Below are 13,519 nucleotides of genomic sequence, written 5' to 3' on the forward strand. Positions count from 1 at the left end.
TAACCTCTTCCCTAGCTAATCAACAAGATGATAAGGAAATATATCAAGATGACTGAACAGGAAGTGAGCTTTTATGCTCATGTTTGTGCTCAAGTGTTCAATATGCAGATACGAATTTTCGGACCAACTGTTTGTTGTTGGGTGCTTTGTGATCACATAAAAAGTTTTATTTACTACATCTTAGGAGAGATTGCATGCTGTGAACTCCTTCCTAATGGGAAATTGGAATCTTTCACCGGTATTCGAATATACCAGACATCAGATTTAAGCTTCTTGTTTGATAAGGTTACTAGGCATACCCACTTCGTAAAATCAGTGGAAAATTATCCATTTACCAGTCAAAAGAAATGAGACACATGAGTATTGTAGTGAAGCCTGTCAAGGATAAATTTTATAGTTTTATACTCCTCTTTAATCTTGGTAAAATGACTAATTATTATAGGAGAATATGAATTTCCGTTGTGCAAAAGTACAATATTTAGGCTTGACAAATTGCTTTTTGACAAACAAATATTTCGCATCATGCCATGTTAATATTAATAGAATGACTGAGAATGACATGAGGGTTCTTTATAGTCAATTGGCCATTTATGCGCAGTATAAAATGAGAAAAAACTACGATTATCTTCCTACCAAGTGAATATTCAAGGGTTAATACAGTAATTTTGGGCTTTTTTACGGATATAAATATATTCTGACAGAGAGCCAATCTGAAAAAATTGATGTGATATTCGTAATCAGCAACCTCAAAAACCCCGGAAACGGCTCTCAGATGTTCTGCCTAAATTTTTTTTTCTTCATTTTGTTGACCAGTGTTACCAGGGATATCCAGATATCCTTGTTGATGACACAGAGCGGCTTACCATACGCAGTACAAGCATTTAGGCCGAGCATCACAGTATACTTTGCGGTGAATCCGCAGATCTTATAGCTACTTTAACAGCAATATTGTCCTTCGATTATTGCCTTATTCTCCTCAAAAAGTGAATGTAGAAGCAGCAATTAACGAATCCGCCGATACAGCAAGGAAGCATCACGATGTTGATTAACATCAGAATTTCAGTTCCCTGAAAGAAGGATCGAAGGATCGCAAAATCTATACGAGAAGTGCATCAATGCTCCATATAGTCCATCGTAACATAGGGTAAATGCGATTTAGTTGGTAAACGCCAGACTAGGGATATAGCTCGGGTGAATGAGAGTTTTGGTTGTCGTTGGTGGTCAGTAATGATGTATTTACACTTTTTCGGGTGCTCAAGTACATTTTGCCTAATTGCAATACTTAACAGGTTATGTTTTTCGACCACTTTCACTTTTACTCAAATTTTTTATGCAAAAATACCAACTTTTTACACTTTCGATTTTGTAAAGTAGAGGGCGAAACGCTAAATTGATTAGTGTATTGGAACATATTCGGGTTCATTTCAATATAAAGATACTATCCAATTGTATATCGAAGTTCTGTACCTCAAAGAAACTCTTCAAACCAAGTATGAAAGTATGCGACTTTCTGAAACTACTTACCAGAGTAATTTCAATCCCTTCTCTACTTCCCCTTGCGGTAGTTTTGTGTGTCTTGGGAATCGCCACTACTTGTGCATGAGTAGAAATTGGCGAAGTTACTTCCCCCTGACTACCTCCGCGCAAGAGTATTAGTTTCCAATTAGTTGGAGACGACAGACTACTTCCGCTTTTACTGAACATTCGTTAAGTAAAACTATTTCCGTTCTTTCCAATTCTCTACCAGTTGCTGACGATTACCCCTGGCGAGTGTCAGCCGAAAATATTCGGGTTTATTTCGATGTCAATATAATATCCAATTGTATATTGGAGTTCTGTATTTACAATTTGCATTTTACGTAGTTTTACTTGAGTAACAACGCTGACTACTTTCACCAACCCCGTTCATGGTTACCGGCCAGCACAAAATAACGTTAGGTAGGGTTACCATAAGCGTCCTCTTTTAAGAGGATTTGCCCTCTTTTTTTTACTTTTTTGAAAGTGTCCTCGGAGGACGCCCAAATCTCCTCTATTTTGAAAATTTGTCCTCTTTTTCGTGAATATTGGTTTAATATAGGGTGAAATTCGACTGAGATGCCGTGAGTCATCACTGAAGTAACGCCCCGGCGGTTATTTCGGGAGCTGAGCCGGAAAGTTGACCTTTTTTAGTCAGCCAACGGAGAGTTCAAGGAAACTGTTAATTTCCGGAGTAGAGTCGGAAAGATGAGCCAGCCACAAAGTCGGGAAAAATTAACCACTTTTTACGGATTTTACTCCAGTACTGTAAGTCTGAAAATTTTGAAAAAGTCTCCTCTTTTCAGATTTCTAAAAATATGGTAACCCTACTTTAGGATATTGAGCTATGGCGTTGTGAACAAGTTTTAAGTAAAGAACTATAGCTGACTAACTTCTATTTAGCTAGCTAGTAGCGGGATACCTGGGTGAGAATGTAGAGAAGCACGAGCAGATATAGGTTGACCACAAACGATCCGAGACTGCAGAGCATTGTAAAACACATCAAACACGCCCATGCTGTGATTACCTGCAACATAGTAGATTTCATGTTATTACAATATACGCGAGTGTCTTCAGCGTGTAAATAAGTCATAGGCGTTATGGCAACATATATAATACAAGACTTACCGTGCATTGATTAGATGTCGCAGGTATGTAGTTCGTCAGGACACCGAGACCGCACCACTAGAAGAGAAAACTGACATTAGTATCGCGAGTACACAATCAGCTCGTGCCGACATTGTTAATTTCGGTATAGAGCAGTGGTTCCCAACCTTCTTCGACTCATCGCCCCCTTTTGAAGGTCAACGCCGATCATCGCCCCCCCCCCAGATTTTGTGAACAGAAAAATCGGTATACAATCTGTAATCATCGACGGGTTGACTAAAAAAAAGGTCAACTTTTCGGCTCGTTATCGAATTTTACACTTTTGCAACTAAATTTCCGTGGGTTGACTAAAAAAAGGTCATTTATCCGACTTGATATAGCCGCTTTAACGCGTCATCGCCCCCCTATCGCCCCTTCGCTATTTTCGCCCCCTGTCGCCCCCTTTGTCCATTTTCGCCCCCTTCGTTATTTTCGCCCCCCTGGGCCGCCAAATCGCTCCTTGGGGGGCGATATCGCCCACTTTGGGAACCACTGGTATAGAGAGCTGAAAAGGGCTTGAAATATTTCGAGTACTTCAAGGAGATTTTGCCGACTTGCACTGCATCCTTAAGTTGTTACGATTTTGGACTACTTCTACTGCACAGGCCTATACTGCTTGTTCTTACCAGCATACAGCAAACAAGTCCCGGAAAACCAAGACCAAATATGGACGATTCACGCCACTCCACGAGATAAGCCACCTCTGACACCAACGAAACACCAGCAAGCACATAATAGGCGATCTGTTATCAAAAACATTTCAAGGAATAGAATTAGTGCAGCTGGCTAAAGCATCCGTCCGGCTTATTGATCGGTAGGTTGTGGGTTCGATCCCCGGTCGGGTCAACCGGGATGGCGCAAGACTTAGAAAGTCGTACAAGTCTATATCTGTACCTTACTTGTCCATCGGCATATGCACAACTGCCCATCATGCACTCATGGTATGCTTATGCACAGATCATGTGTATGCATATCATGAGTCGGTGTATATGCCGCATAAAATACATCATGGACAAAAATAATCTCCGTCTTTACTTTCCTTCTAACGAAACAAAATGTGAGAAGTTCAAATACGTACCTTTTATGCTCCCACAAAGAATATACCGCCCGTTCTAGATCACATTAAAGACAAAGCTGTGGGTCGATCACGATTTTACAGATATGGCATTTCCACTGTAACGTGTGTGTGTAACTTTGTAGCTTTGTAACTTTGTAGCTTTGTAACTTTTTCAGGAAACCGACATTCACAGGCCAATACCTTCGCTGGAATTCATTCAGTCCTCGACGCAGAAAAATTAACCTCATAGGCACACTCGTGCATAGAGCGTTGATGATATGTTCGGGTATCAAGCTGAGTTTAGAACTTGACTACATCCGAAAAATCTTACTTGATAACGGTTACCCTGAACACGTCATCAGCCGCGGCATGGAGAGGAAATTAACGCAATTCAACGCAGAAAAACGGACAGAGCCCACCGCACGAACAATAAAAGATGTTTATATCCATCTACCTTGGATTGGCCCCATTTCCACCCGCTTTGAAAAACAGTTGATTTCTGCTGTCGGTAAATGTTACGACACAGTCAAAACCAATGTGATTTTTACAACAACACAACTGCTCCCTTCAACACGCAAAGACGTGCTTCCTGCACTTCAACAAAGTAATGTAGTGTACGAATATAGGTGCCACTGTGATTGTGGCTACGTGGGAAGAACGTCAAGACGTCTGCAGGACCGCATAAACCAACATGTCCCCAGATTTACCAGAACACGTGCGTCACGCGATGTGAAAAGCTCACCCTTAACTCATCCACTTAAGATTGATGCTGATCGATCAAAGGCCATTAATTCTGCCATCGGCAAACATCTGTTGGATAATCCGATTTGTGCGAATAATTATCGAGACGACCGATTTCGAATCGTAGGGCGAGGCCGTTCACAATTCCATTTGTGTGCCTTGGAATCAACTTTTATCAAAATACACCAACCAAAACTCTGTCAACAAAAGGAGTTCGTGTACCACCTAAAAATAGTACATTGAACGCTCTCTCATTCGAAATTTCATGCTGGTGACGTCATATTTTGTGATACGATTGTTGATATACTATGTTCTTTCCAATTCTCTACTAGTTGCTGACGATTACCCCTGACGAGTGTCAGCCGAAAATATTCGGGTTCATTTCAATATGAATATACTATTTAACTTTGTAGTACGTATTCACATGCCTCACTGCTCTACTCGAATCACTATGATTAATACGCGATTCAGAATGAGTACTGGAATCATTGCGCCCAGCCCTAATTACGAGTTCGACAACGCATCCCCAATTCCCACCCTTCAAACATTGATCAATGATTGCGACAAGCGAACGACATTCCCCGGAGAAATAATCACTGCTGAACTCGGCTGGTTCGTGGTATCAATACATGAACAAAAGCGCATTGCGTTCGCCCGTTTCCGTACGGGCCACTAGTCACGTACACGAATACAACACAACCGCATGGCGCTCATGATGCATTGCCCGTGTGCAAATGAAAACATAATAGACGAAACATTGCATTATGACATACTTGATGCCCTAATAGATACCATCTAAGATAGTTCATTCCCCATAAGCGATCTCGATTATTCGAAATTTCATGCCGTGTTTGATGATAGGATTGTTGATTTACAATGTTCTTTCCAATTCTCTACAAGTTTCATTGTGAATATACTATTCAATTGTTTACTGAAGTTCTGTACCTCCAAGAAGCGATACTGTTTTGAGTCGGTTCATACCCACAAGAAAATGCGTTCAGTGGCAGGTGTGTTATAGCGAATATGGACGCAATATTAACCGCGAACTGTGTTAGGATAGTAAACTTCTCTTAGGTTAATAGCATCCAAAAGTCTATGTAATGATTTTGTGAACGCGAAACACTCTATTCTGGGCTCCATGAGAATCTTACTCGGTACTTTCAGAACAAGTAACGGTAACACGTCTTTTGAACGCGGCTAGTGCGTTGAATATTTAGCCAATGCGTTCGGTAACAATTGTATTTGTGAAAGTAATTTCTCAGTTATAAGTGATTGAAAAGGTATGCGTATAACTCGACTTCGCGAATACAGTTGGAGCGACTTATAACCAGAAGGCTAGTGAATCACAGTGAGCGATTGACGAGTAGTATTGCAGTCCATCGACCAAGGTTTCAACCTCTATAGCTAATGCTAAACGGTCACTTGAGAGTAACCATAATGTTGAATATACTTACAGCAACTGTCCTAAGCCAATCTGTATACTTGGTGCTTGGGACGTTTTTTCCGGTATCTTCCCGAACTTCAGGTATAAATCTATGCATTGCTGTTGCATTTTCAGCCATATTCACGTTCATCTTGACAGTGGGCGGGATTACAATACGATTTACGGAACTGTTATGCATAACAAGTCGAATAAAGTTTGGCGTTACAAGTTGCAGCTTATATAATGGCGCTTAAATATCACATTCACAAACGTCAAAGCAAAATCAAGGCCTATACACGCGGAGATTAACATGAATTACGCACAATTTCTGATTAGTACATGCTTCCAACAACCTGTACTGAACCACATCTCATAATTATACAGATACTGATCGAATCATTTATCGGGGACCTTTTACAAGTACAGCATGTACAAATGCAGCAATATCTGTACCCATTCCAGCGGCTTACCAACACGACCATGTGAACGCGAGTAGTGCTGTGTGGTAAATCAATAGCGTTGTAATGTAAACACGTTCCCTTTCAATCCGCAGGGCATGAAATACTAGTATAGAAAGCTAGTGTATAAAAACTAATGGTCGCGTACACAATACGCATGCCTTGCATTGCGCCACATCCCACTACAGACTATGACTAAAAGTTCTTACTCATAATCCAGTTGTATTTATTGACATTATAAAGGCACATTACGTTAACGCTCGCCTCCCTAATGCCACTATAGAGCAGACTCTGGGACGAAACTTTACTTGATTACGAATGTACGAGGTCATTAAAGTTACGTAAAGACCGAATTAGCCATGCTGTCGACTAAATTATCTTGAAAACATGCTTCGTAAGGCATATACGACAGAACCATTCGCACTTCGTGTGCGCTTTGTGTACAGCAGAGTAGCATATCTCACGTCAGCTAAAACTGGACTATCGATGGCCAAAATGAAGCCATAAGAGTACACTACACATGCGTCTCATTCACTCTGTATATTCAATTCACTGTTTATAAGCAAAATATCTGTCAAACTAGACCTCCACTCTCAGTCACAATAACAAGCAACGAAGTCACAGTCAAGAGACGCGAACTGTAGAGGATGGACGTTCCGCCTCAATAATTAGACTCATAGGAGAAAATCCTTGCTGATGTGTTCTGCTGCTCAGCGCGAGAATTTCGAAAACATTACGACGTCACTAGACTCGAAAAGACAAACAGGTGGATGATCGCGAACAAAAGGCATCGTGTGTTGTTAAAACAGAACAAATATTTTCCTGAAGAATAGGTAAATTATATTTATGACACTAAGTCCAATTGCGACATCCCCAAAAGAATTTAACACGCAGCGAAGTTGGAATCGAATAAAACAACAGCAACACACCGTGTAGGCCCTAGGCCAAGGTGGGTGTCTGATTCCAAAGACTGCTCCAAGTCGTTTCGATACCTTCCTATCTTTTCATTGTATCGCAATTTTTGTGGTGTATTGAACTGATAAAAAAATGCTAATAAACCGAACAAGGTCAAATTGTCTGTATTGTTTCATTTTGTCAGGGATATCTATAACTCAAGCTAGATATCCCTGCATTTTCTGACACTATTTTTCTGCACTAAAGTGCGACTATCTGTTATGAAGACGTACATATATGTAGCTCGCCACGTGTCGGTTCAAGTCACAATTCAATAATCAATGAAAGACGATTAGTGGTTCTTAGATGCTGCCGGATGGGCGGATGATAGTATTCAGGGGGCGCGAGCCCCTTCTTCGATCTACAAATTATAGTCTTGGTTACATCTCAGTACTAGGGTTGGGACTTCGGGATCAAATTTGAAATCCCGGGATCGGGATTTCCCGGGATTTTCACTTCTCAATCCCGGGATTTCCCGGGATTGGAAAAGTAGTAAAATACACATACAAGTCACACAAACAACACTTAATTCCTTGTATTATTGACGCAAAAACATAAGAGCATCAAGAGTATCATCGTTTAGACCAGGGCTCTCAAACTCAATTTGTTCGCGGGCCAATTTTGTAGTTTCCGATGACGCGGTGGGCCGCTGCATCAAATAGGGGTATAAAGTGTCTTTCCAAGTAGGCCTTATTTGACGGACCTTGCAGACTGGCATTCCATACACATTGTGAAAATCTGATTCACTATTGTAATATTCACGTTTGCCACGAAATAGTCATATTTTCAAATATTTTATTAAATAAAATATTGTTGTGCTTGGCGAAACAATGAGTTATGGACAGTTAGACACCATGCGCGACGATAAATGTGTCATGTCATTGTAACAGCTGTCGCATTATGATTTCACAGCTAGCGTACATTAGACATGTATGATAGCGATTCAGGTTTTTGGAGTGGTTTTAGAGTGACTTTTAAGTTCCCAAATCCGAAATAAGAAATTTTCCAGTTAAATATTGTCGAATACTTGAAAAGTCAAAATGCCGACGCTGGGGCCACAAAAAATGATCTCCCGGGCCGCGTGTTTGAAACCATAGTTTTAGACAATCAGCCGAGTTTGTGACACTGCTTTATTACAAAAAGAAGACATATTGCGCTACGTAAGCCTTGGTAGATGCTGTTTACAAATCCCGGGATTTCATTGTGAATAATCCCGGGATCGGGATTGCTGCAAATCCCGGGATCCCGGGATCGGGATCTCCCGGGGTCCCAACGCCACTCAGTACCAGTCGCACTCAACAATGTACTCACATGTAGAACTCATATTATAATTGTAACAAAGCTGCTAATTTGTGATTAGGATTTTGACATCATACGGGTTCAAATGGTAGGCCTACTCATGATTGTAACGTGACGACCGTACGCTCGGTTACTGGCGCCGACAATGCCTGTGGAATAACTAATGAAATTATTGAAGTTTGTCCCTTACCTCCTTAGCCTACTTACTACACCGTGCTCTCTGCACACGACAATGAAACTGGAAGGGCATGTGGCTATTGGCTATACAATACATACATCTCTTCCATGTGGCCTACGTACGCGTTCGTAACAATTCATTTACGCAATTTTAGCCTATTCTGTATCCTGGTGTAATACCAATAGAATAGTTACATGCATTTCATGGGACACCTTATGCAGATCAAGTGATATTATGATGACACCTTTCAGCTACCGAAATCTGTGATCAACTCTGGCGTGCTTCTTGATGCTAATCCCTAATCGGAAGAAATTCCGTATGCAGTTGTACTTAAAGCTGAGTTAACAATTTGAAATCAAGTAAAGGTCAGCATCATGAACAAATTTATCCGTTTATATTCAAACGCAAATGACCGATGTTAACTCTGAGTTTCTGACTGAGTATTTTAGTGCATCTTTACATAGGCGTAATGAATGTGTCTGCGCCGTAGCAAATATATGCATATAGTCTGTTTTGTGAAACCAAAGTTACGAAACATATTCCTAAGGTCGTCGTAATAACAAAACTCAAATCGTACTTGTCATCCTAGAGTTCCAAGAAATTAAGACCATTCGAAAGCGTTCACTGTTCACAGCAGTAAAAAGTATCGGCAGTCAGTAGTAGTGTAGCTAAGGAACTTTGTTGCCGGCCAATCAGAGAGCGCCACGTCATCCTAATTGCCACGCCCATTTTCATACCCTAAGGGTACATTCATCTGCTACGTCATCTGTGCCACATCATCAAGCGCCACGCCTATAGTGCCACATCATCCATCCATTGCTATATCATCGCTGCATTGATTGCCGCATCTTGATACTTTTCTCAGATATTCTATTTTGTGTATTTAGGACTAATGTCATCCGTCCATATTTTTAGACTTGATTTTATGTGTACAAGTTACGGTTTCTGCAGTCTCCACATTTTACGACTTATGATTTCCACGTCAAAACTTACCTTGGCTAGAATCGACGGCATGATTTTTGTGATAAGGACCTAGGTAACATTCAGAGTCTGCAACGATTGTTTGGATATACATTATAGCAATACCCCACCAAATTATAGGTGGTTATATTACTCTATTGGTCAGAGATAACTCATCCGTCCACATTTTTAAACTTGATTTTATGTATACAAGTTACTGTCTCTGCAACCGAACTTCAACGTAGCGATTTTTCAGTAAGCAGTTATGTTTCCATGCTACTTTTACTTCTATTTAACGGGTTTTCATAGCGATTTTGAGAGGGTATTTACCTCAGCACTAAAATGCCAACGGCTAGCCGCAGGGGTCCGGTTCTCGTTGTTATAATTAAACGAACACCTTCGCCGCAGGTACGCGATCACCGACGTTATAATGATAAGGACAAATTAGCCGCATGAAAGCGAGTCTAATGAATATAACGACAGACAACAAGTTAGTTGAAAAGTAAAACTAATCGTGACCGATGCAAGACGACGTGAAACAGCGCTTTCGCTCGATTCTTGTAGTGACTACATTTCATACGATTCAGTCCTTTTCATGTCACTAGAATAAGGGTGATTAAACCGACAGTGAAACGCCGCCTGCGTCTTATAACGTAATAATGTAAGCAACGTCGGGTGCTGCTATAATGTTCGGAGCGAATATAGTAGAAAGTCCAGCAGTCTCACACACTTTGCTGCATCTGAGCTTCATACTAATACATGCATAATTTTTGCATGACGAGAATACGGGTAATACGCTCAATAAACGTCGGAGGCGAGTCATTTAAACCTTGTTGCTAGATAATACCGCTTTCGGCTATAACAAAGTTGCCCTGCGACAAAAATAGAAGCCCTAATGATCATGCAGAGGAAAGATAATGTTAGGAGCGAATATAGTTGAAAGTGCACGTTTGAACGCCTGTAAGCATGTGCGCATAGTAACGTAGTAAGACGCATAACAGAATTCACGCAAAAGGAGATATTGCTTTGTGATTATTTTGATGTTGTTCCATACCGATTGGTAAGATAGCACACCTAATTTCTATGTTAACTAGTTGTATTATGTAGCTTGTAATTCATGCAAGTAAGTCGGACAAATTCGTCGCATGAACACGACTCTAATGGACATAAAGAAATGAAAATTTTGTAAAGTAGATATTTTTCGGTATGCTAAATTCGCCTACGCGGTGCTACTCTTCTTGGTCGCATGAAATAGGATGTTTTAGCTTCAACCTCAACGCATTAGCACACTGAATTTTAATATAGTCGATAAATAATACACCCCTTTTCATAGCCTAATGGTACATTTTACTGGTGCTTCCTGCGCCCAGCTTATGAATAGCGCAGAATACATGCTTACGCAGCCACGGGATCGAGTTTGCGAAGCAAATGTTGCTATTGATCATAGACCAAGCTTGCTTTCAGAGCTGGAAACTAAATGCATATGAAAATTTACCTAGGTTTTCCCCACACGCATCAAATGTAGGCCTACTCAAGTGTTTATGAGGTGGCGAATAGCTCGAAGGTTGTTGGCATGCAAGGACGTCAAATAGAATTGTGGAGTTTTCTGTAAACTATAATCCAGTGATCTATTTTCAATCACTATATTTTTCATTAATCAAAACTAAGTTAATTTTGCTATAAGCCGAGAATTGTACCTTCGCGCAATTTTTACAGGCAGTCTCATACACTTTGCTGTGTCTGAAGTAGAATTTCAGCGTCGTTGTTTGTAGGTTATGCATACAAATGAGGAAAGTTACATCAACGCGTGTTAACTAATTGTATTATGTAGCTTGTAATTCATGCAAGTTTCGAAACTTCTACACTGAGTCTTATGAAGTAGATAGAATCGAAAAAAACTAATCGAAAATATTTACGAAGTTTGGATGCGGCATGTTTAGGTTTTTGAAAATTATTCATACCCATGATTCGAAATATTGTTAACTAACTTATGTTTTCGATATAAGATAAGCGTGAAGTATAAAAATTTCGATGTTATGCAAATACCACAAACTTTGCTTGCTTCCAGAGCCGACAACTAAATGCAAGACAGACTTCACGCAAAAGTTGATATTCTGAAAATTTTGGCAAGTTAATAGTTTCAAAACTTATACTTCAGCACTACGAAATGTACAAGTACTTTACCTTTGCACGACGTTTTTGTAAAATGAATAATAATTATAATAAAAAGGGACCCGTGAACTTTCAAAATTGAAATGAAGCCAAAATGTAGAGTATGCAACCGTTATTTTGCAATTATATGGTGCTAGGGGGTGATATTTAGAGGGTTTTGATCGTAGGTAATTATCTTCATGACGACATCAATGCGATTTTATGGTAGTCAGTCTGCTGAGTCGAGATAAAATTAATTGCCTTGTGCTACCACCGATAGCGTATTGAGTACTTTTTCATTTTTGCCATTTTTCATCGCCATAAGTCATTCTGGACCACGAAAAGGCATTGTACGATATAGATGAAACTTGAGAAAATCCTAGGATCCTCATTTTCAAAGTAGCTTAGATCTCGAAATAAGCTCTGACTCGCTATTCTCCTCAAAGCATGGAATTATCACGAGTATCACCTTCGATCACTGAAGAAAAGGATGAAATTATATCCGAAGCATATTCCTTGTTCAGGAATTTTATCATGTACGAACTCGACGGCTCATGTGTTAAGGTAAATACGAAAGCAGAGAGAACCTTACGTCGAGTTGGGAATGAAATGTTCGAGCGACATCGAACTGTCCTAAAAGCAGTCTCCAAACGTCTCCGCTATAGTGGTGTTGAAGTCAATGAAAAATATAAAGAATATTTACCCGATGAGCGAATGTTCCTGATGATAGCTGATGAAATTTTCAAAGATACCAAAGAAAGTTGGGGTAGGATCGTCTCCCTTTTTGTGCTCGCTAGCATTCTTGCTCGCAAGAACGAGGATGAACATCACGGGGAGCATATAGAAGCTATCATACAGACAGCCGGGAAATACATTGCTAGCAGAAGACGAAAGTGGATAGTGCGAAATGGAGGATGGGTAGATGATTTACAAGCTTTGCTTGGGATGTACAAATTATCTTTTAGCATGAGATATATATTGTATCTGCTCTCCAGAGCCCATATCATCTCTAGATGATGAAACTCAGCTTTACCTTACAATTCGCATCCCAATTCATATTCTACGACACGATAACTTTCCTCCGTATGATCATCAAGGCTTCTATTTTTGTTGCAGGATGGCTTTGTAGGATTCTTTGATAATACCGCTTTCGACTACAATAAAGTTTGGAAGGGACTCGTGTTTGTCGGAATCGGACTGACATCTATTGCAATGGCATTATCAAGATAATGGATGTTCGCATGTTTTGTCTCATGTAATATTTTAGGAATAAAATTCTTCATCGTTTAATCGCATCCATTTTACTGAAGGATCTATACAGTTTCTTCTGAGAATACTCGAAGGATTGCCCCATATGGAAACCTTCTTTATACTTTTAATTTTTCAAATTTCTACAGCTACGTAAGGGAATTGTTAGGGTTACCCAGAATACGCTGCAGGTCAAATTTGTTTCGATTACTGACATTATAGGGACAGAGATTTGCGATAGTGTAAAATAACCTACCTTACGACATCAAATTTCGTCTTCTCTCCAAATGGAAATATAATGTTCTATAATATTGTCTATACCGAACAAATATAAATTTGCCTGTGCTGTTGCTTTGCAAGAATACTTCGCTCACATAGTAACCAATTTC

At 40.0% G+C, this 13,519-nt stretch overlaps 1 protein-coding gene and 1 long non-coding RNA gene across 3 annotated transcripts; one reads left to right on the forward strand and one right to left on the reverse strand.

The window, feature by feature from the left end:
• Nucleotides 1-6,944, reverse strand: LOC145438572 (uncharacterized). The gene is made up of 5 exons (XM_080315909.1): nucleotides 5,914-6,944; nucleotides 3,288-3,404; nucleotides 2,644-2,700; nucleotides 2,438-2,542; nucleotides 1-1,067 (listed from the first exon to the last, which is right to left on the reverse strand). Exons 1-5 carry the CDS (start codon nucleotides 6,079-6,081, stop codon nucleotides 960-962), a joined length of 555 nt encoding a protein of 184 aa, XP_080172035.1. The 5' UTR covers nucleotides 6,082-6,944; the 3' UTR covers nucleotides 1-959.
• Nucleotides 6,945-11,456: 4,512 nt separating this feature from the next.
• Nucleotides 11,457-13,112, forward strand: LOC145438575 (uncharacterized). 2 transcript variants are annotated; one of them, XR_013914973.1, is made up of 2 exons: nucleotides 11,457-12,800; nucleotides 12,999-13,112. It is a non-coding gene; the product is annotated as an uncharacterized LOC145438575 (long non-coding RNA). The 2 variants fall into 2 exon arrangements; XR_013914972.1 differs by having other exon boundaries at nucleotides 12,330-12,446.
• The last annotated feature ends 407 nt before the right edge of the window (nucleotides 13,113-13,519 follow it).

This window comes from Botryllus schlosseri, chromosome 5 (assembly GCF_051294905.1).
Source record: "Botryllus schlosseri isolate E-star chromosome 5, Bs_hap1, whole genome shotgun sequence".
NCBI classification, from domain to species: Eukaryota; Metazoa; Chordata; class Ascidiacea; order Stolidobranchia; family Styelidae; genus Botryllus; species Botryllus schlosseri.

Coding starts and splice junctions, on each gene's coding strand:
- LOC145438572 (XM_080315909.1), bottom strand. CDS start 6,081: ATGCATAACAGTTCCGTAAATCGTATTGTAATCCCGCCCACTGTCAAG. Junction 3,405..5,913: donor ATTGGCTTAGGACAGTTGCT/GTAAGTATATTC, acceptor TTTTGATAACAG/ATCGCCTATTATGTGCTTGC. Junction 2,543..2,643: donor CGACATCTAATCAATGCACG/GTAAGTCTTGTA, acceptor ACTATGTTGCAG/GTAATCACAGCATGGGCGTG.